This window comes from Dipodomys spectabilis, unplaced genomic scaffold (genome assembly GCF_019054845.1).
Source record: "Dipodomys spectabilis isolate Male_0828 unplaced genomic scaffold, ASM1905484v1 ptg000145l, whole genome shotgun sequence".
Lineage (NCBI taxonomy): Eukaryota > Metazoa > Chordata > Mammalia > Rodentia > Heteromyidae > Dipodomys > Dipodomys spectabilis.
Genome location: NW_024870822.1, coordinates 4382032 through 4405943, shown reverse-complemented (window position 1 = coordinate 4405943; position 23912 = coordinate 4382032). Strand labels below are relative to the sequence as shown.

The 23912-nt window shown below is 38.0% G+C and overlaps 1 protein-coding gene across 6 annotated transcripts; it reads right to left on the bottom strand.

The window, feature by feature from the left end:
* Window positions 1-5306: 5306 nt before the first annotated feature.
* On the bottom strand, window positions 5307-23884 carry LOC122117842 (APAF1 interacting protein). Of its 6 annotated transcripts, none has more exons than XM_042691706.1 (7): window positions 23717-23884; window positions 17380-17480; window positions 12038-12086; window positions 11161-11278; window positions 10796-10931; window positions 6398-6565; window positions 5307-5617 (listed from the first exon to the last, which is right to left on the bottom strand). In XM_042691706.1, exons 1-7 carry the CDS (start codon window positions 23789-23791, stop codon window positions 5518-5520), a joined length of 747 nt encoding a protein of 248 aa, XP_042547640.1. In that variant the 5' UTR covers window positions 23792-23884; the 3' UTR covers window positions 5307-5517. The 6 variants fall into 6 exon arrangements, with proteins under 6 accessions (XP_042547640.1, XP_042547641.1, XP_042547642.1 ...); XM_042691707.1 differs by having other exon boundaries at window positions 23723-23884; XM_042691708.1 differs by having other exon boundaries at window positions 23729-23884.
* Window positions 23885-23912: the final 28 nt, after the last annotated feature.

The following is a 23912-nucleotide window of genomic DNA, read 5'->3' as shown; positions in this document are numbered from 1 at the left end:
CTTCTTACAGGTTTTGTTTCCTTCTATTTCAATCCTTATCAGATCCTTGATTCACTGTTCCATCTGTGTGAGACTGCTTGCTTAGTGTCCTTGTCCTGAGGCAGGTGTTGTCTACCTGTCCCAGGTACCTCAACCAATGAGACCGCTGAAAGCTCCTAACGCTACTAAATCAGCTTCAATTTTTCCATAATGAAAAAACTTCCTTGAATTTTAACTTTTCTCTTGCAACAGTTTTTTTTTATAGATTTCTAAAGCTTTCCCATTAATGGTAAGAATTTTTGCCCTGATTGCTTTAAAACAATATGCTGAGGAATATAGCATATAAACCTGCATATTACCCATATCACACAGTGAATCAATATCATTCCCTTTTTCAATAATTCTGTATGAAACGTGTTCAAGACTCTTCTCATCAACCTTTATGCAAATCAGAATTTGGTTTGATATACTATTCAGCATTATATTAGTTAATGCCTAATTAATTGTTTCATAATATTAGTTTTCAAACTGTTCATTACTAAGGAAAGTTAAGTCATTTGATGAAAGAAATCTCAAGGTAAGTGGGTTTTTTTTTAAAACGTGTTTTAAGTGAGCTGTGCATGGTAGCTTACCTCTGTAATTCCAGCTACTTGGGAAGCAGTGATAGGTGATTTTAGGCTTGACACCAGCCTGAGCAAAAAGTTAGTAAGACATTATCTCAAAAAATAATGTGGGTATGATGGTATATGGCTGTAATCTCAACTACTTTGGAGGTGGAGGTAAGAGGATCATAGGTTGGGCAAAGGCATCTACCTAGAAAGCAAAAAAAAGCTTAAAGGATTGAGGGACCTGGTTCTAGAAGTAGAGTGATTGCCTAACTGGTATATGGCCCTGAGTTCAAACGCTAGTACTGAAGTAAAAAATGGGGGGGGAGGGGGGTAGTATTTGTTCATCACTTCTAACTTAGGAAATGACTGAAGGCAAATGCAAAGGTACCTCTACATCCAATCATTGAAATGAGAGGAGTAGAATTTTATTTCCTTATCTTGGCAGAAGTGTAATTTATATTTCTCTTTGTGTGTTGGTTTCATTGTCTTCCACCATAAACCATAAACAGATTTTTTTCTGAGTGGCAAGGAAGATGGACTCTGACACCTTTGAGTCAGGAACCATCTCTGGGCCGGAGAAAGGTGTTCCATGATTGGCCAGACCTGGGTCACATGTTTACTGCAGCCACAGGGAAAATAGGTCCCTGTGATTGACAACCATCCCAGAACCTCATGAGATAGGAGATAGAAGAGAAGGAAACCCAACAGAGACCAATGATAGCTCACTTCTATCTACGTGCAAAAATATCTGAATACTGAAGAAGTGCTAAATATTACAGGATTAGTTAAAACGAGAGCTTAAAAGACCTGTAGGGATTTCCATCCAAGAAAATGGAAGACAAGTAATTCTCTTATATGTCAATATAAAAATATTAAAAATGTTAACATGTATATTAAGAAAATAGGTGTAGGGAAACTACAAGTCCAGACAGAATTTTGAAAAGATATAAATTAAAATAATAAATGAAAGTTAGGAAAAAACAAAAATAAGAAAAATGAATAAAATTTCTCCTACTAAGAAAAAAAATGGGCAGGAGAAATTGAAGAAAAGGAAAACTAGTAGGAATTTTAATCCCAAAATGTAAAAGCAAGCCAGAAGTAGACATGTGGCTCAAGTGGTAGAGCGCTAGAGTACAAAAGCTCAAGGATAGAACTCAGGCCCTGAACTCAAGCCTTAAGACCAGCACCTCAAAAGTTGTAAAAGCAATAAGAAATATTGAAAGTGATAAGCTACGTTATAGCAGTAAGGCATATATATACATATATATATATATATATATATATTTCTTACGTTATGTATCTATCTTTTCTAAATTTATTTAAAAAAAGGGTTTATTTTATATCAAAGCTAGAGGTGATCTCATGCATTTTTCTTGTTTTCTTGTAACCCAGCCTGAAACTCATTATCCTTCTGCTTCAACCTCCTCATTGCTTAGGATTACAGAATTGTATTTAAATAGGGGGGAGGAAGCCTGATGAATAAATAGCCTTGGATGATTAAAGAGTAGCTGCTAGAAGTTGTTCAATTCATACTAATTTGTAAGCCTAATGAATTAGTATCCTTGTAGATGCTATCTGGAAATGATACCCCAGGAAAAATTAATATCCTCCAAAATGTCAGCTCCTATAACACAGCAAGCCTTTTTAAAGCAATGGCATTCTTATTTGGGTAGGAAAAAAAACAAACAAAACCTTGAAGTAAGAGCTCACTTTTGACTTCTGGATTAAAAAAAAACGCAATCTAGAACAAACTGGTTGTAAAATTTAAGAAGAGAGAGGGAAGGAGCCTTTCTTCAGAATAGTTCCACAAAAGACTCATGTTGACTACTGGTATGACATTGATGGATGGAGTGAAATGACTTAATTCATTCTATCTTGTGATAAGATCAGTAGTTAGAGATGCAATTGACTGCAATAATTGCTAGAAAAGAGGGGATTTAAAGGGTAGAATCATACCTGGCATCCTGTAAGTGGTGTTGAAAGACTATTTGGAGAGCATCACTTAAAGTTTGAATTAAAAAGTCAACATGTTTCACGTGACAGAGTTTACCAGGATCCTACTAGAACAAAGTGGGAAGAGCAGAAATGTGCAGGTTTATAAGTTAGTTTAGGTTTATTTTAAAAAATGTTAGGAGACAGAGAAATGGCTGCTCGTTTGGTAATATTCTAACACTCCTATCCTTAAGAGTGCTATGAAAGCCTGGTACTGGGTGGCTCACACCTGTAATCCTAGCTACTCAGGAGGCTAAGAGCTGAGGATCATGGTTTGGAGCCAGCCCAGGCAAGAAAGTGTCTGAGAATCTAATCTCCAATAGACTATTCAGAAAAAGCCAGAAGTGGCACTGTGGGTCAAGTAGTAGAGTGCTAGCTTGAGCACAGAGAGGCTCAGGGACAATACCCAGGCACTGAGTTCAGGCACTGAGTTCAAGCCCCAGGACTGGCCAAAAAAAGTACAGTTAAAAGAACGTATGTGATTTCACTAACGTATCAGCAAGAATATGCCTAGAAATTTATAGAAGATACAAAATCAGGTAAACTAATCTAAGACTATCCCTATGTACATCATCCTAAACAATTGTTAAAAAAAAAAAATGGTGAGTCAAATGCTTGGATGTGATTTGCTGAGAGAAATTTGTTTATTGAGGTTATTTAGCTATGATAGAATTTAGAGCTAAAGACCAGGACCAGTTCCCAGTTCTATGGCTTCAGGTCTGCAGCAGGCAAGGTTTTTGAATCTGTGTCTTCCTTTGCAGCATGGAGGTTCATCCAAAGAGAAAAGTATTTTGTCTTCTGGAAGTGGAAACTTACAGGGCAATGACCTTGCTCACCAGAAGCTTAGAGTCTTGGGTGGAAGGTAATACTTTTGAAAACACAGGATGGTTGAGAAGAGGACTAGAAGAGTAAAAGATCTTATTCTGTAAGGTTTTATGCAATCACTATTAAATATAGTTAATGCATTGAGTGATTCATAATTTGCTAATGGGAAGACTGGTAAAAATTAATGACATTCAATAGAGATATCAATAGGTTTTTAATAATATTCTTCTCCCACATTTCTTCCTTTGAAATGTAATATATTATGTCAATAGAAGAGGGTAAAAAAAAAAAACTGATGATAGAAAAGAAAAATGGATGAGTGGGATCCTGGTACAAGCAAATCTGACACAGGTCAGAAAACAATGGTGATAATGAGGTGATAATGGAACTAGCCTCAGAACAAACTCCACACACACAAAAAAGTAGACAAATTGATAGGACTATGAAGCAGGATATTTAATGTATTTGGAGTACATCTGTTTATCTCAAGTGTGAGGTGAGGTTGTCATCTGAGAGTTGGTTGAGAGGGAATGTTAGAGATTTGATGAAAAGGAATACTAGGTCAAATACCAGGGCTATACAACTTGTTTCATAAGGAAGCAACACAAATACATATAGACAAACATATGCAATATAATGGAGAATGATAATAGACTGGGAATGGGGGACACTAGAATTTTTGGAGGCAAAGATCTGGTGTGAATGAACTCAAAAAGGTAGATGATAATTTAGAGGTGAGAAAATGAGATTCAATTTTTTAGAGGTGGTACATTATTTATCTTTTTCATCAATTAAAACCAATCAGGGCCAAGAGCACAGCTCAGTGTTAAAAAGTTTGCCTAACATCTTTGAGGCTCTGGATTCAATCCTCAACACTACTGGGGAAAAGTGTTAACCAAATAAAAACATTAAGATCAAATTGGCCTTGCTTTCAGCTATGTTAATAAGAAACCGAAACCCAACAACACTTTGTAGCTGAGTGCGATGGTACACACCCATAATCCCAGCACTCAGGAGGTTGAAGCAGCAGGATTTTGAGTTTTATGTTCCACCAGGGCTGGACAGCATAGCTGTCTCAAAAGAGAAAACAACAAAATAACAAACCTCATTTTCTGATGAACTACAGTGCTGGTTGCTAAGAGTAGGTTTGGTGAGTCTGAGTCTGTGTCGTCTAACTTGAATTTCAGAGTTCATCTTAAACAAGTGCCATATATTATGTTACAGGTCGAATAGTCTTTGTCAAAAATGCCGGGAACCAGAAATAGTTTGGAATTGGTGTATTTGCCTATGCATAACAAGATATTTTCAGTACATGACCCAAATTTAAATACAAAGTGCAATGATGTACAACTCAGAGGGCAATTTCACACAGTACTTTCAGTGAATCTGAATCTGACTATTCTACCATGTAGGTTAAGCGGGGTATCATCCTTTGTGCATTGTGTATGCTTGTTATCACAGAACTATGGATTTTTCAGATGCTCAGAAACTGTTTAACATCAAATATGATAATACATTTTAGTCTTAATAATTCACATAAATTTTATGTACTAAGAATGGCTCACCTGTAAGTCAAGCTACTCAGGAGTCTGAGATCTGAAGGATCAAGGTTAGAAGCTAGCCAGGGCAGAAAAGTTCACGACTCCACCTCTAAAATAACCAACAAAAATCAGGGCTGGAGGCATGGTTCAAGTGGTAGAGCACAGCTAAGCAAGCAAACTGAGGACAATTTTTTTAAAAAAAATCAAGGTTTATTCCATAATTCAGTGGAAATTTCCCAACAAATTCTATTATCATTGGCAGCTTTAAAGATTAAGACAAATTCTCTGAGAATTTACAAAAAAGAGACATTAAAAACAAATATTTTGCAGTTACCAACTTAAAAATAAAAATAAGCATAAACTGAGTTAAAAAAAACCTTTATTCCATTGCCTTCTTTAAAATTACAATAAAGCAAATAGTCAATGTCAGAAGAGATAATGACTATGTGTAGTAGTTAGTAACAAATTAACGGCAATACTAAAATCTTGAATCCATTTAAAAAATAGATGTTTTAGTTAGGTAATAATCAAGTTGAACTTTATCTTTGTAGACAATTAAACTTCCACTTGGCTTATACAATTCCATTCTCTCCAACTGGTAGCTGTGTAGGATTGAGTCCTACCTGCATCATTGATACGGCAATATCGAACAAATAGTCATAACACTCACACCTGTGAAAGAAAAAGCAAAAGGGACTGGAGGTGTTCACTAAAGTAGAATTTTCAACCCTAAACAAGCTCTCCTCCCTCTAGTAAGTTAACTTTGCCTTGTTTCTACTGCCTATGTGTTTTTCTACTTAGTTTTGCTCCTAACAATTTTAGGACATCTAAAAGATTCACCTGCAACTGAACAAACACATTATATACTTTTCAGAAAATAATATTTTTAAATATACAGCCAGCTGCCGTTGGTTCACACCTGTAATCCTAGCCAATCAGAAAGCTGAGATCTGAGGATTATGGCTTGAAGCCAGCCTAGGCAGAAAAGTATGTAAGACTCTTATCTCCAATTAACCAGCAAAAAGCTGGAAGTGGAGCTGTGGCTCAAGTAGTAGAGCACTAGCCTTGAGCAAAAGTCCAAGGCCCTGAGTTCAAACCCCAGAATCAATGCAGTAATTAATGAATTAATAGTTGTAAGTAGTATAATAGTGAATAGGATAATTAACTAAACTACAAAATATTAATTTATGATGCAGTTTTGGCAATAAAATTCACATTACTTAAGATCGGTCTTTTTCCTCTTGTATTAGAGCTTCTCTAAATAATAGCTGATCCCGTAAATACTTTTAAATGAATGAATGAACGGTAAATATCAAGTACTAGAAATAATACAGACTATTTAAATTTAAACCAAGTTTATCAATAAAACACAAAAATCAGACTTCATTTTAAATCATAAAACGTATTTTGCATCTTTTCACATTCCAAGTGTGTTTTTGTATGTATACTTACATGGTTTTGGCCTTCTCCCATGTTTCTCCCCACACATATACTCCATGGCGCCTGACAAGTACCGCACAGGAATCTGGGTACTCATTCATTGCCTGAGCCATCCGTTCTTTAAGGTCTTTCTCCTCAGGAGTGTTCTCAATAATGGGTACCACTAACATATCATCATACCTGGAAGATAAACAAGCATTTAATTCCCCACCAAAACAAATAACGCTATTCGCGTATACAATTTGTAATTTTTCAAGTCGCCAATCAGATACTCTCTTTTCCTCTAGAAAGCCATTCCAAATTATGAACAAGATATTGCATATTTTTCTGGGTATCTTGCATAAACATCTGCAGCAAAAGATACCACGGGAATTTGGCAGCATTCCTAAGTGGCAGAAATTTGTAGAGTGAATCAAAATCTAACAAAGAAATCATCAAGATCACACAAGCACTTCCTTCAAGCAGAGCAATCATAACATTTTTAACAGGAGATGGGAAATGATACATGTTAGAATCAGAAGTGTAGATGGATTAAAAATGGAACTATATTTTGAGGAGGAATTTCCCAACAACATACAACCATTGTATTTCATCTCTGCAGCTCTCCAAAATGTCTTGAACAGAAAAACCAGTAACTACCAGTGTGGCTGTGACCAGAACAAGAACTACTACAGGTATGATAATACCTTCAGGATATTCTCATATCTGGATCATTAAAACTTGTTACTTCCACTTTGCACTCAGTGTGACGAGATCAGAATGTAGCGATATTCAAGACAACATCTTAGCTACTAGTAAAATTAAGTCTATTCTTTTTATTTTTTAACTGATTGGACAGTATTTTTTAAAGTTTTTATTGTAAAAATACTGTACAGAGGAGTTACAGTTACATGAGCAAGGTAATGAGTACATTTCTTATCAAGCATTGTTGCCTCCTCCTTTGTTTTTCCCCTACCATCCCTTCCCTCCCACCTCCACAACTACTCCCCCACCCCCCTCCACCCCCAGCCTAAATTGTAAAGTTCGTTTCTGCAACATAGTATCTTGTACATCTCATTGTTGCAATGGATCAACCTGTATCCCTATTTAAACATTTAGTTTTTTAAATATATTTCAAAATTCTTATAATAAAAGTGATGTACAGAGGGATTAGTTTCATATGTCAGGTAATAGGTTCATTTTTAAGTCTATTCTCATTGTTTACATATAACCACCCAAAACTCAGCCAAATTATCCTTTTTACATGAATTTCTCTCGCATTATTAATGTCACATCTGTCTTTCAACATCTCTGTAGTGAGTAAACTTAAAGAGTTCCACCTAAAGTGTTAATGGGACTTACTACATTAAGGAAGGAAACTAAATTATTTCCAACTGAATAATTATTTGGCTAGCCAGCATATTATTGGTTTAGAGTCGCCATACTTTCACTTAGGTGAAACAAAAGTAATTATAAAGTATTCTTAAGTATGGAAGGGATGAGCTGGTAAAAACTGGCCAGCAATACCACAATTCTACTTTTTCCTCTGGCATACAGTGAACAGTTAAAATATTTCCAGGCATAAAACAATTTCACAGTAAAGCAAGATCTGAGAGCTAATTCAAGGCAACTCCCTATTTCCCAGACAGGATACAGATCTCAACAGGTTAATAAACAGAGGCAGGTTAGTCCTGTGGCCCTGTGTGTTCTAGTAGTGTTTTCACTCTAGTACAGGCAGGCATGTTGCTTCCAACAGGTAGGACAATTATATGGATACATGCAGATACCTGTAACCTCACTTAGTAAAGAAATAAGAGTTTTCAGTTTGGTTTTTTTTCCCCTCTATGCTGAAGATGGAACACCAGGCTCCGTGAACAGTCAAGAGAACATCCTACCACTGTGCTACACTGATAGCTCCAGTCTTCTCTTTTTTAAAGGTAGACTTCAAATGAAATAGAATCAAGAATACTAAAACTCCACCCTTTCTTACATCTTCCAGCTTTTGTTAACTCTTCTTTCGATTAGACTTTTGGGATTCTCCCTAGATAGAGATAAAAAATTACTGCCTCCTAAACTATGATAATGTCCCTACCATTACTACTCATTACCTAATGAGATAAAAATAAAATTGTAAAGGCTATCTTAAAAACAAAACTTGGCAGGGCATAGTGGCTCACACCTGTAATCCTAGTCACTCAGGAGGCTGAGATCTGAGGATTATGGGGCAGGAAAGTCCTTGAGACTCTTATCTACAATAAACCACTTAGAAAACCAGAAGTGGTGCTGTGGCTCAAGTGACAGAGTGCTCGCCTCGAGCTGAAGAGCTGAGGGACAGCGCCCAGGCCCAGAGTTGAAGCTCCAAGACTGACAAAAACAAAAACAAAAAACAACTTGGTACTCAGTGGGAGTGCTTGCTTAGTATGTTCAGGGCCCTGGGTTCTGTCCCTAACATTCCTCCCTCCCAGAGTATTTATTCTTCCAAGATTCTGGAACATTTGAAATGATATATGAAATATATATGAACATATATGCTAGGTTATAATAAATATATTAGTCACTGGTTCCAATGGCTCATGCCTATAATTCTAACTACTCAGGAGGCTGAGATCAGATGATCACAGTTCAAAGCCATCCTGGAAAGGAAAGTTGGTAAGATTTTTTTTTATTTCCAATTAACTCATAAAAAAAGCCCTAATTATCTAGGTGATTCAAGTGGTAGAGATCCAACCTTGAGTGTAAAAGCAAAGCTAAGGGAGTGCCCTGGCCCTGAGTTCAAGCCCCAGCACTGGCACACGCACACATGCACGTACACACACACACATACACACACCTCTGTATATATTGTGCATAAAAATGTCCATTGATGTCATTCTTTTTTTTTTTTGGGGGGGGGGTCCAGTCGTGGGGCCTGAACTCTGGGCCTGGGCACTGTCCCTCAGCTCTTCAGCTCAAGGCTAGCGCTCTACCACTTGAGCCACAGTGCCACTTCTGGCTTTTTTTCTTTTTGCTTATGTGGTGCGGCTGAGGAATCGAACCCAGGGCCTCATGCATGCAAGGCAAGCGCTCTACCACTGAGCCACCTTCCCAGCCCCACATTGATACCATTCTTTAATCCATAATAGGCACTCTATTACACTCTGATCCTATCTTACCTTCCCTACATGTCTCTGACCTGTGTTTATTTCTTCTCCATAGCCATCAAATGTACCTGAAACTCCCAGCACCCACTAGACTCTTCTTTCAAGACCTAGATATGGAAATGGCAGTATGGGGCTATACTTGCTTTGTTATATATACCGTTCATAATTAAAATACATAGCTTCTGGACACAGGTGTTCTCACAGTGCTGAGGGATACTTTAGGCACATAATAAATATGATGTGAAATCAAATGAAATTAATTTCCCAGCACACCAGTTTAAGCACATATTTTCCATTACATGTAGTAATAATAAGATATTGCTGTAAGAACACTTTAGTATAACTGGCATCCTCTTCCTCTAAATAAGGCCAGAGAATACCAAGAAACTTTAGAAAATTATGAAGGGCAAAAGCTCAGAAGAATGCTACTGAATTCAAAGACAAGGCTTAGTTTGTATCTCAGCACTAGGACATGTTTGCTCATGACACTAAGAACTTAGATCTATGAATAATGGCTACATTTTTGTGGGCTGTGAGATTTATTTAAACTTATCTTTTTATTTTTTTATTTTTGTACTTTTTTATTGTAAAAATGCTGTACAGGGGTTATAGTTAACATGAGCAAGGTAATGAGTACATTTCCTATTGAGCATTGTTGCCTCCACCTTTGTTTTCCCCCCTACCATCCTCTCCCTCCCACCTGCACAACTACCCCCCCAAATCCCCACCCCCGAAGTTTTTGTTGCTTTGTATGTTCCTCCCCCACAGTATAACCCCTATTTTCACTGGATTTAAACTTATCTAGAAGGTCAATGTTCTATATTTAGCATCCATGCTCCCTTCCACACTAAAAAAAAAAAAAAAATCAAGTTCTACTTAATGAATAGAAAACTTTCATAATTATGAAAATATTCTAGAAATACTAAATTAAATAAAAAAGAAGTCTCAACAGCAATCCTGGATCAGGCTTCCTGAAGGCGATGTGAAGAACAGATCTTGCTCTCTGATCGCCTCAATAAAGGGACATAATTTTTCCATCTCTACAGAAATCCCAGCCAAGATTTTTTTTTTGACTTTCCTTTAACAAACATTTCATGATACTATTAATGCTATTAATTTCCTAAGCCAGGGAAGGGTGGAGGAAGATTTGTGTTGCTGACAAAGAGATCTAGACGAAGTATAATATTAAATGGAGTATTATTTAACCTAGATTCTACAGCATCTCATTATATGCATAAACAAGATCAGTTATCCTATTTATCAAAGAAAAAAATTTTTTAAAGGGAAATACCTATAATACCCTCCTGAGGTACATTTCTGTATTCCTTTAATCATCTCCTGATGTGTAATTTTAAATTCCTGTCCTGGAAAGAGAAGGGTGGCCATGACAGCAGCTTTGGAGTGAGTATGAATCACTGCACCTGCTCCTGAAGGAGGAAGAATACAGTCACATGATCAGTGAAGGCAAGTTATGCTTTTGAAAGACAAAATACACATCTACAAACTGACTGGTGGGAGTGGTTTGAACAGCCAAGTAGAATGAAAGTGTCTGTTCTTAGTAGGTATTCAAACAATGTTAACTAAAATAATCATAATTATTATTATGATTTAGGGAGCCTTCTTTATTCTTTTTATGTCATTACATTTTCAGCATACCTCTCATTGTGTAAGCATTCATAAAAAGAGGGGTACACTGGCTTTTTTTTAGCTTCTTAGATGCTGGAGGTCCACTTAGGTCCTGTTCATTTATATCACACACGAACATGTCTTCTGGCTATTTGAAGGAGAGAAAGAACACAAAGCTCATTATAATATCAATTAGAAATGTCCATCTTGCCTGTATGCATGCAATTCAGTATATGTAATATGTAGTATAATATTCTAGCATTAACATACAATGATACTTTTCGGAATTTTGAAATAAAGCTAACTTTCAATTGGGATAGCTTTGTTACAATAAAATATGAATTAAATTGAGCCAACTGAGACCATCAACCTGCATAGCCCAACCTGACTAAGACAGTGTGATTAGGCTGCAAAAATTATAATCATTTTTGTTATAATTTAAGATTGCACTACCCACTTTCGCCCTCTACAGGCTGAATGAGATGTCAAAACACACATTGGTTGCATATAAGGTACTTACACAGTAAAGAAAAGAACTCAGTAATTACTCCACAATTTTTTTTTTTTTTTTTTTTGGTCATGGGACCTGAACTCTGGGCCTGGGTGCTGTACCTCAGCTCTTCAGCTCAAGGCTAGCACTCTACCACTTGAGCCACAGCACCATTTCTGGCTTTTTCTGCTTATGTGGTGCTGATGAATTGAACCCAGGGCCTCATGCATGCAAGGCAAGCACTCTACCACTGAGCCACCTTCCCAGCCCTCCACAAATATTTAATAATTACTTGACAACTGTTTGCTGATTACTCAAATGATCACAATATAACCACCCTTCAGGACTAACAGAGTCTTAGAAGTAATTCCAGTTCACAAAACAATAGTCAAACAGAGAAGGATCCCTTTACTATACCTGCATCCGTTCTTTTTGCACTCCTGAAGGAGCAATGTAGATTTCATTGCTGGTAACACAAAAATATAAACATTGGTATTTATTTAATGAATTTTCTGCTTTTGCAGAAAACAGTATCCTTGCAGTCTAATCATCAACGCTCTTTATAAATCAAGTCATACAAACAGCTAGCTGGTTAATTAAGGGCTTAGGCTACACAGAATACCAAATTATCTTAATAGTTTTGTGATGCTGGCAGCACAGCAAAACTTTATTGCTTTTTTCTTTCACACTTTCATATATACTTCTTTTCATGATACAAAATCATTGGTAACCAGGGTTTTATCTATTGTGTGGAAATAAAAATGTATTTAATATATAAGGTTTTCTTCAGCATCTCAAGACCTGAATAAGCAGATGTTATCCAATCACATGAGAAATATTGTTGTTCTAAAGTCCAACTGGGGAACACATGTTCAGGCAAAGCATCACATTTATTTTTATGGCTTGAAAGCCTGTGATCATAAACTATGAAGTTCAGAGACCTCTGCTGGACAAGTTTATTAAATTACAACATTAACACTGAAACTTTAAAACTGTTTCCTATTTGCAAAGTACATGTATGTTGGGAAATGTTTGGCAATAAAGCTAAAACAGTTGCAAAATGTAAGTCGTGCATGGTGTCTCACGTCTACAATCCCAGTGTCTGGAATGCTGGGGCAAAAAAAAAATCATGAGTTCAAGTCCAGACCATCTTAAAAAAAAGTTGCATGTGGAAATCTTTGTTGCAGGATGTAGTATCGAAGGGAGCTGCTAAACTGTACACCAGTATTCTCAAACTTGATCTGCAGATCTGCAAATTAATTTCAAACCTCTTGGAAATTCTCTCTACCTCAAAAAGGGTCCTTTGGCCTCTGACCAGTTTCTGCTGCTGCCCAGCATACAAATGAGCTGCCACATAAATGCAAACCAAGGAAATGCCAGCACCTGGTGCCCTAACTTCTGCCACTGAGATGCAGATATAGGGATACTGAACAAATATCAAAGCTTCTTAGTAAAAATGAGGATGGTTTGCATTTAGTAGTCAAAGTTGGCCTACTAATAAACCTTTAGACTTGGAACTAACAAAGGTTAGTGAAATGGAAGTCTCTTAGTAAATTATAGTGTAGAAAATCAATGACCAATAATATGATTGAAATCCAATGCACAGAAAGTACACACTTGATTATCTCTCCTAGGTGTGTTCTCTGCTGCACAGGATAACAGAGGAACATTCCTCGGGAACCTATAGAAATGGGAAAGAATCATCCAGTAAAACTCACCCTTTCAAACACCAGTGATCTATCAGGGAAGACAGTGTAGACATGTTGTAGTGCTATCACATAGGGAGAAATTGTATAGTTCTGGGAACAGCTAACTAAAATGCTGATAAATAGGAAAACCAAGGTAACTTGTTCTGTTTGTTCAAGTGATTTGTCATGCTAAGTCTGCTATATTTTTTAAATTAATGCCTTTGCAAAATAGGCTCAAAGTTGGACTTCAATTAACTTTGGGTGAGAAAGATTAGCTAAATAAGTTTTAGACAAAAGCTCATTAATAATAAAGAAAGAGTTGTATAAAACACAAATACAACAGAGCTTTTATTTCTGGAGGGAAACACACCAAAGACTAAAATGAAATATGTTTGATATTGTATGCCAGAGATAAAAAGCACTTTGAGGAGCTGGGAAGGTGGCTCAGTGGTAGAGTGCTTGCCTTGCATGCATGAGGACCTGGGTTCTATTCCTCAGCACCACATAAGCAGAAAAAGCTGGAAGTGGCACTGTGGCTCAAGTTAGAGTGCTAGCCTTGAGCTGAAGAGCTGAGGGACAGCACCCAGGCCCAGAGTTCAGGCCCCATGACCGACAAAACAAAACAAAAACTTTGAATTTCCAGGTATTATGGGCTGGAAGTAACTTCTCTCTACTTCCTGTTCTTTCACTGTATGGTAGGCAGGAGAACAAAACTCAAGTTCATACTATGCCTATGTTTACTTGGTTCAATTTTTAGTTGTTCTCTGGTCTTTAAAAAAAGTCATTTAGGTATTATTAAGTTTCAGTGGTATGGAATTATTAACTGTAATCTTAATCAAATACAACAGGATCAGTATCTTTGACATCCATCTACATTACATGTGAAAAATAGGTTATTCTAAATCATAGGCTGAGTAGCCTGGAATTACTGTGATTACTATTGTTTTCTGGGTATCTCATTTCCTCTTGGTTTAACTCATTTGTAGATCTTAAGCTGTCTTTTATATACATCTAGGTACCAAATACTAAGACTGTAAGTTAGAATGGTGTAAGCCAGACTTGAGATCAATCAGCTGACTGTATTCCAAAAGTGCTATCTTTATTATTTGGGAAGCCTAAGTTTTGGGGCTGACACCTCATTCCAAGTTCATCTGTCCAAAGAGACAAAGCCAAACTATCATGATATTGCTGCAACATGATATTGCTGGAAAAAAACCCAGTTTTGTGGGTTCACAATATTTTATTTCAAAACATCCACTTTATTCAGTGAAGCCTGCATTTTGAGAGCCTACACACATGGCCATAAAACTATGGCTTTCCATGTACTGCCTCCAGGAGGAGCTCCTGACACATTGAGACTATGTAAACAAAGAGTTCTAACTGACTGCAATGCTATAAAAGCCATAGCATTTTAAAAGATGTGCCAGTAAGTTGTTTATGATGCCACACACAATCAGAGTGGCCTGCTAGAAGGAACTGTCCTTTATAAGCTTTGTTTAAAAAAATTGTTTTTTGACTTCTACACCCTCCCCAACTTCCATTGCCCTCTGGTGTATTTTGTATTTTGGTAGTGGTACCAGGGCTTAGAGAAAGCGCCTCAGGATTTGTCTGCCTGGAATGGCTTTAAACTATGATCCTCAAATCTCAGTCTCCAGAGTAGCTAGGATTATAGCCTGAGTCCCTGCTCTCTCTTTTTTTTCTTCTGGTCCCCTAAAGAGTCAATTAGAGCCAGGCACCAGTGGCTCATGCCTGTAATCCTACCTACTCAGGAATCTGAGATCTGAGAATCACGGATCAAAGCCAGCGAAGGCAAGGAAAATCCAGGAGATTCTTATCTCCAACTAACCACCAGAAAACAAGAAGTGACACTGTGGCTCAAGTGGTAGAGCACTTGCCTTGAGCTGAAGAGCTTAGGGACAGTGCCCAGGTCCAGAGTTCAAGGCCCAGAGTTCAAACCCCACAACCAAGTTCAAACCCCACAACCAACAACAACAACAACGTAAGTTAGAAATGATTCTTTTTAGCTTATTTTGATGAGGAGCTCTACTTCATTTGTAGAAAAACTATTTCCTGCACATAAAATCTTTTAAAAGAAAAAGAGTAGTTAACTAAAGGCAACATTTAGAACATAATTAATTATGCAATTACACAGCAGGGACATCAATTCAACTTGTAAATGAGTAAGTATAACAAAAGTAAACTGCTGTTAGGATAGGGTTTATTTTGAATAGACCAACATGAAAGCTTGCACAAGGCTGAATTGACACAGGAGCACCTGGCACAGATGGATATACAGATCTACTAAGTACAACATGAGCTTATTGGGTCTCTGAGTGCATCTTTCAACCCACAACTGTGCCCATTGCTGGCTAAGAGCTTTCTTGCTATTTCCCATTGTTCAAGTAATATTTCATGAGCCATTTGGTCATTTGAAGCAGATGAAATTACCATGGCCTCATCTCATGGTATACATCCAATTCAAAATGTTTTGATTTTATTTTTACAGTCCTTTTTTTTAATGCAATGCAACCTCTTTGGAGGAGGAGCATTAGTATATGTATACTTATTAGCATGTAAATATATTAAAAATCCAATTTTGCTAATGAAAGTCATTTAGGCTAAAGAAATAAAGCAATGTCTCTCATTTTATTTTAGAAATTCTTGAGAGGATGAGACGGTTATCTTTATTTTAATTGTTGGCAAGGTATCTATTCCTCATCTTTTTGAAAGAAAGACGTTGACTAAATCTAATCAACAATTTAAAAAGTATTCATTCTTTCTGCTTCAAGTTAAGTTTTGTGCCATATTTTGTCCTTTAAAGAATAATGATCTAGAGGTGATATGTTCATTAATAAGAAAAACTTCCATGCCTGTAATCCTAGCTACTCAGGAATCTCAGCAGCAGCACAAAGGCAGCCCAGGCAGAAAAGTCTGTGAGATTCTTCTCTCCACTAAAACTACCAAAAAAGCTGGAAGTGGCTCAAGCAGTAGAGCAGTAGCCTTCAGCAAAAGTAGACCATGAGGGCAGAAACTGGTGGCTTATGCCTGTAATCCTAGCTACTCAGGAGGCTCAGATTTGAGATCACAGTTAGAAGCCAGCGTGGGCAGGTAAGTCCATGAGACTCTTATCTTTAATAAACTACCAAAAATGCTGGAAGTGGAGCTATGGCTTAAAGAGGTAAAGTACTAGCCTTGAGCAAAACACAGCTCAGGGACAGTGCCCAGGCCCTGAGTTCAAGCCCCAGGACTGGCACAAACAAAGAAAAAACAAAGAAAAAAGAAAGAAAGAAAAGAAAAGAAAAAAAGAAATACTTGCTTAGAATAGGTTTAGAATTGCTTTCTTAAAGCAACTTTGGGGCTTCCTTTTAACTTAATAAAGTAACTTTTAGAATTTTTAATAGTTAATAATCTCTATTTCAAGGTGATTTTAAAATATGTAACTGGCACACTGATACAATCTTGTCCACCTATACCTTTTATAATTCCAGACATATGAACATACTTAGAAAAATGAAATTTAACTTTGGTATTCCAAAAGTAAAAGACCAAATTACAGATTAGAAATTGTAGTTCTTAAATCCTTAGGAATTTACTATTGTAAATAACGTCAACACATTGTTTTCATTCAATTCTGTAATTGAGCAATTTATTTACTTCTATTTTCTTCTGGGTGATATGTTTGAACTCAGGGCTTCATACTTACTAGGTAGACACTCTATCACTTGAGCTAGGCTCCTATTCTTTGTTGCTTATGTTTTTGGACAGGATCTCACATTTTTACTTGTGATATTTGCAGATGTCTACCTAAGCCTTCCCTGTAGATTAGGATTATAGGTGCTTGTTTGTTAGTTGGGAGTCTCACTAACTTTTTACACAATCTCTGCTTACTGAGTAGTTGGGATTACAGGTGTGAGCCATCACACTCAAACCAATTTGACCATTTAGAATGAAATGCTTTCAGTATCACACACAACTAGTTAGCAGCTACTTTTTGGAAAACTGTACCACAACATAGGCTCTCTGTTGTCTGCTCATGAAGGGGAATTGTTGGTGATAAAATCAGAAACTTACCCATGCTTCAAGCTAATTCCTCCTCCAGTTCCTGTGACCCAGCCCAAATGGTAAAACTGTTTGCAAAGTTCTGGGATCAGGTATCTCGGATGTTCCTTGTCCTGAAATAGAAGATAATGATTTTTTTTTTTTTTTGGTCGGTCGTGGGGCTTGAACTCTGGGCTTGGGCGCTGTCCTTGCGCTCTTCAGCTCAAGGCGAGTGCTCTACCGCTTTTGAGCCACAGCGCCACTTCCGGTTTTTTAGTGGTTTATTGGAGATAAGAGTCACGGACTTTCCTGCCCGGGCTGGCTTTGAACCGTGATCCTCAGATCTCAGCCTCCTGAATAGCTAGGATTACAGGCATGAGCCACCAGCGCCTGGCAAGATAATGATTTTTTAACACAGACATTATTTCATCAAGTAATTATTCCCAGCTGGCACGTCTAAAGCTAAGAAAAGGTACAGTTAGGGGAAAAACAATTACAAACAATTTGTTTTAATGTTTAAAAAAAGGATTTACTAGCTAGGTGTGCTGGTGCACCAACTATATGGGATTTGCCAGGGCAAACGTTAGTTATATCACGAAAACAAAAGGGCTGGGATGTAGGTCAAGCCGCATCAGGCAGGAGGCACTGGTTTAAACTTACCCCTACCAAACAAACAAAAACAATGGCAACCTGAGATTATGTGGTACAGGACAGTGGAGTCCAGCACTATGGAATAGGCTCCAAGAAAAGACAAATATGAATATGCTTGGTATACATTACAAAGTATCTACTGAAATGGCTGAAAGAAAACAGAATCTTGTCCTGCAAGAAACACAAGTTAGCATGTCCAGAAAGTTACTTTATGCAAAACACCTTATAAAAAAAGGCAGGGGATAACTCCAGATCCTCCTGCCTTAGCCTGTTAAATGCTAGGATTATAGGTGTGGATGCATGTGTGTGTGTGTGTGTGTGTGTGTGTGTGTACATGTGTGCATATGCGTGTGCACCTGTGCACACCCTGGCACCCAGATTCAAATTTTCAAAAAAGCTAAAAAACTTGTTTTACCTGGGGACTAGTGGTTTATGTCCGCATCTTAGCTACTCAGGAGGCTGAGATTTGGAAGACGGAAGTTCATAGCCATCTTGGGCAGAAAATATATGAAACCCCATTTCCAAAATAACCAATAAAAGTGTGCTTAAGTGGTAGAATGCCAAAAGAACAAGTATGAGTTTGAATTCACACTGATACCAGAAAAAAATGAGATAATTTATTGTTTTCTCTTATTACATCACATTATGAAATAATGGAAAATAAAATCAAGCAAATAACAAAATAACAAAAGCAAATAGGAACAATCACAATACTTGGTGAATCCATTTATACAATGATATGTGTTTTGGGAGCATACGCATAAAGACAAGACAAGCATCAAATTTTATGTATATATGTAACTCCAACAATTATGTCTTTAGAAAAAAAATACAGCCAACTTCTCATAAAGACTATATTAAAATATAGTTTAAGTAAATAAAAATAAAACCAATCAAGTAGAAATACAATGAATTTCATTTTTGGTAGCATGATATGCAACCTGTGTTATTAAAAATAAGTAAATATGGTGAACTGAGAAGGTGGCTCAGTGGTAGAGTGCTTGCCTTGCATGTATGAGGCCCTGGGTTCGATTCCTCAGCACCACATAAGCAGAAAAAGCTAGAAGTGGTGCTGTGGCTCTAGTGGTAGAGCTATGTTAGCCTTGAGCTGAAGAGCTAAGGAACAGCGCCCAGGCCCAGAGTTTAGGCCCTAATACTGGGGGGAAAAAAAGTAAATATGGTAAATAAGTTATTTTTATAATTATTTTAACATAAAAGATGGAACTGGTGAGAAAGCAGGGTTTCACAGAGCCATAAAGAAATGGGTGTGACACTCCCTTGGGAGAAACGAAGCTCCAAAGCCAAGATTTTCTGGAATGTGTTTTCAGCATTCTGGGTTCCTTGAGCTTCCGTTTTAACAGCTATGAAAGCTATTAGAAACATAATATAACATCTGTGATTTGATTAAAATGAGGACTTCTAATAGACAGTGCTCATATAAGCTACAGACCCCAATGGACTACCCTCCTGGGAACAAGTGTCGAGAAGCAGAAAAGCATAGCATGGGAGCAGGCTTTTATCAGCTTGGCCCTGGGTCAAGGGTGAGAGTCCAGGGAAGGATCATCATTTTGGGAACTGAATTCTTGGTTACTTAACTGGATACATAAAATTGTGTTATTTCCCCAATTTACTGCTAACGTTCTATATATTTTCAATTATTATAAAAATGAATTACAAAATATAAAATTTGGAATATGGAAATCTAGGGAATTTTGTAAAGATTTGATGAACACAGCAGACTTAAAGTCAAATTCGCATGATAACAGTCATTGCTTGGGTGACTTGGGGGTCTCAGCTTACTCATGCATAAAATGAGAATGCTGAAAGGAGCAAAATGATGTACAATGGACATAATGTCTCAGCACAACACCATTTCAGAATTAAACACTGTTGAATTAAAAAGAATGTTCTCATTACTAAAATTAATAAACAGGCATCTCTGATCTTCCCTTTAAGAAATCTAGCCAAAATTATGCCTGTTCCATAAATAATTTGTTATTTCCCTTTTTTAGAGACACAAATGATATTTTAATTATGTATTAAAATACAGCTAATGGGAAAACTGCAATTTCCCCATCCTAAGAGTGAATTTGCACAGTGAATTGCTACCATTGTAGACAATGGTCTGTTATTAAAGGTCTCCCTTTGTCTTTCCTAGTACTGAGCTATCAGAGCAATTAGCCAGCTTCAGACTACAGGAATAGCAATGTTGTGGCAGCTGCTGTTAATACAGTCAGTCATTCATACCCACAAGCAAAATTACAATTAAAGGAAAATCATCAGTTAACAGACACTCAGAGAGATACATTTGATCAAAGTGAAGTCATTTAAACTGTCTAGAATAAGAAAGTAAAAGTCAGAATGCATATTTTAACAGAATTGATGAGAAGGAAAGGTTTCATTGGTGTCTAATTCTTCCTTGACTATCACTGTTACTTTTCTGTTATTAATTTCAATTAGAATAATAATTTTGAAATATATGTAAAGATTAATTACAATCAACGATAGCTATAGGTTCTAGTGAGAAATGGATTTAAGAATCTTTAATAAATATTAAAAGTATGAATGCCTAAATAGTTTTTAAATATTCTTTGGCTTTATTGTGAGAATACCATACAGAGGAGTTACAATTACATGGGCAAGATAACGAGTACATTTCTTATCAAGCATTGTTGCCTCCTCTTAAATATTCTTCTATATTTTCAATCTAGTTATTTAAAGGCGTCTCAGCCTTCATTGTCACCAACATACTTTCTCACAACTAACACTGGCTCTAACTCCAGCCTCCTACTTTTTCTTTCAAGTTAAGAAAATATTACACAAACCCAAGTAAAGGTTTTTCTCAGGAATCTCTTCAAACAAATACAAAGTAAAAATGTGCCAGGCTGAGGATGTGGCTTAGTGGAAGAGTCAGCAGGAATCCTGAATTTGCACAGGGCAAAATTAGACAGTATCCTCAGGTAACAATAAATAGAATCTAACTGGACACAGCTTGCAATGCTCTGGATAACAGTCATGTGCACAGCAGTCAGTGCTCTATAATTCTCAGAGTTGTCAATGATGTCATGTACCATCCATTGTCCTCCTTTCAGCCTTTCACAGTTTTTCTTAACTGGCCTTTGGAAAGGGGCAGGGGCTGATTTTCTCTCTGTGCTTCGTGTTTCTTTCTGCACCATCTATTTCATTCTCTTCTTTGTTTTCATTGGTAATCTTCACAATGTTGTGTTTACTCAACAGCTTTTTCATTCCTTTCCCACTGTCACACTAAAAAGTTCTCAGTGAAGCACTGACTAGCAGTATAAGACATGAAGTCTGGTTTGGGCTCTGCCCCCTACTGGCTATGTGCTGTAAGGCAAAGTCAATGATACTGTCTGGGATCATTTTCCTCATCTTCATAATCTGGATTTGTGATTCATAGTCTTGTGAAATTCAACATCAGTAATTGTTCTCTCTCTTTTCAATTTTAGGAAATGGCATAAAACTGCCAAGTTACGACAATTCTATTTAACTGTCCACCATCACCTTTTGCAAAAGGTTTTTAACATAAAATGAGAATAATGTCAGAATAAAAGGCTACCAAATTGAATTCTTTGAAACACATTTTCACTGTCTTCGTTTTTTTTATTCTGAATAGAACCAGTGAAAATTCTCCCAGGGACTGACATTACTTTTTCCTTTCTGTTCTCCTTGGCTTTATTTTCTTCTAATCTATTTTACCCGTATCTTCCATAAGCATTAAAGGTACTATTTTTGATTACTGAATTGTTTCTCAAACCATCTAAATCATAGACATCACCTCCTGTTGAATCCTTTTTGCCTCTGGCTTAATTTTTGAAGTGTTTTCTTTCACTAGTCTTTTACATAAGTCTCTCAGTTCCAGTTAATGTAGTTGTAGTAGTCAACTTACAAGATGGATCTTAATGATACCCACTGCCTGATTCTCTTATGTATGGTCCTTTCCCTTTGTACCAGTGTTGGTATGTATGAACCAAAAACTACAGCAGAAGTGACAGGATCTTCTATTTTGATCTCTTTCACCTCTTGCCCTGAGAATAATCAGCTTATGCATGTAATATCTGGCCATGCAGGCCCTGGCTTTCCTTACTTCTTTGCTAAGTCTCCACTCAGTACCTGTGTCACCTAGGCAATTGGCACACGTGGAGATAGTCACTTCCCACTAAGGGCCACTCTCCCTCCCCACCCCACCCCCATCAGAGGGAGGGAACGTTCCAGGCCCTGAGGTCACATCACATCTGGTGTGGCCACATCTTCCCTCACCTGCCCCCACCCCCTTCCCTACTTAAACCTAGGCTGGACCTCAGCTCCCCACTTCAGCCATGTGCTTCTCCATCAAGCACAGCTGGGCAGCAGTTCAATAAAATGATAAACTTCTCTTCCTGCCTGAATACTGGGTGGTGTTCTCTTTATTGGCTACAATATTAAACCTATTCAATTTACCTAATTATGCAGAAGGCATTTGGTGAGGAACTGAGGTTGAAGCCAATGACCAGTGAGTAACTCAGGCCCTTGGAGCTCAGTTGAGTGAGCTTGGATGCAGATTCTCCATCTGAATCAAACCTTGTGCTTGTAACCCTAGCCTGACGGGCATTGCTTGACAAGATCCTGAGCCTAAACTTGAGCTGAGCTATTCCTGGATTCCTCATCCTTAAAGAAGGTGGGATAGAATCAATATTTGTGGTTTAACTGTGGAAGATAGTTTTTTTTTAAGAAAATTGAAAAAAATTTTAATAAGTGGCAAGAAGGAAACCAGAGATTTGGAGGGAAATAGCAGGAACCAACGTTGTTTAAGAAGGTTGAGAACGTACGATGGAAAGGATGTGAAAAATCAAGTTGTGTGAGGAATGTGGGCACACACGAGTTTTGTGTTGAGAAAGCACGTCGTTCATCGAACGTGTGGAAGTCTTGGAATGACAGCGTTTGACAAGTTGCCTAGAGCAGAGAGATGAAGTACAGAGAGAAGTGGAAAGACTTTGGGGGTAGGGAGCAGATCATGGAGGGGTTTGAAAGCTAAGCTGACCCCAAGAACATCTACCAGAAAGGAGTGAATAGATTCTGTAGAAGAGACAGGGAAAGAACTGACTTTGAGAGGTGAGTAGCCGGAGATCCTGAACACTAGTACGAAGATCTGGGTTGTTTCCCGATAGCAAAGGAGAGTGTTGGTTTATTTTCTGGCAGAACTGTTAAGTTTTCTGGCAGGAAGGTGAGGAAGTCCCGGTGCCTGGGCTGAGTGACAGAGTGGGGGAAGGTAGTAAGAGATGCGTAAGAATAGAAAAGAAGAGCTGTAAAGTTAGTGTCGTGGTTGTGGAACACTTAGGACAGCCTAAGGGCGCATTTCCTTTTGGAATCGTTCTTATGATCGTGCCATAACCAGTCTAAAATAGTGCAGTCGAGGAACAGTTGAAAATAAGAACCAGAGGCTCAGTGCTCCAACCTCTACTGGGGGTGTCCCGCGATCTCTTCCCGAGAAGCACCTACATAAATGGCCCAAACGCTTCCCACGTTCCGTTACTTGCCCCCTTTCGGAGTTTGGGTCCTCTAGCGCCCTCGATCGCCCAGCAAGGAGCCCAGGGGGAGCGGGGACCGCAACCAGGCAAGGCACCCCAGGTGCAGAAGCACCCGACCGCGCGCGCCCTTCCCAAGCCTTCCACCTCCCCCAACCCCCTGCATCCAAAGACAAGGTGCCCGCAGGGGTACCCGCCTCTACCGGTGCCTCTCCCTGCGCGCCGCATCGCCGAGAGCAGCAGTCTCCCTCAGGAGCAAGGCAGCCAGACATGGTCAGGACCCGGAGGATGCGCAGACCCCCACAGCAGATCTCTAATACTCCCGGCCCTCCACCTGGATTAAAGTGGCCAGGCCACCAAGGCAATCAGGCGAAATTGCGGGCAGCCTGAGGG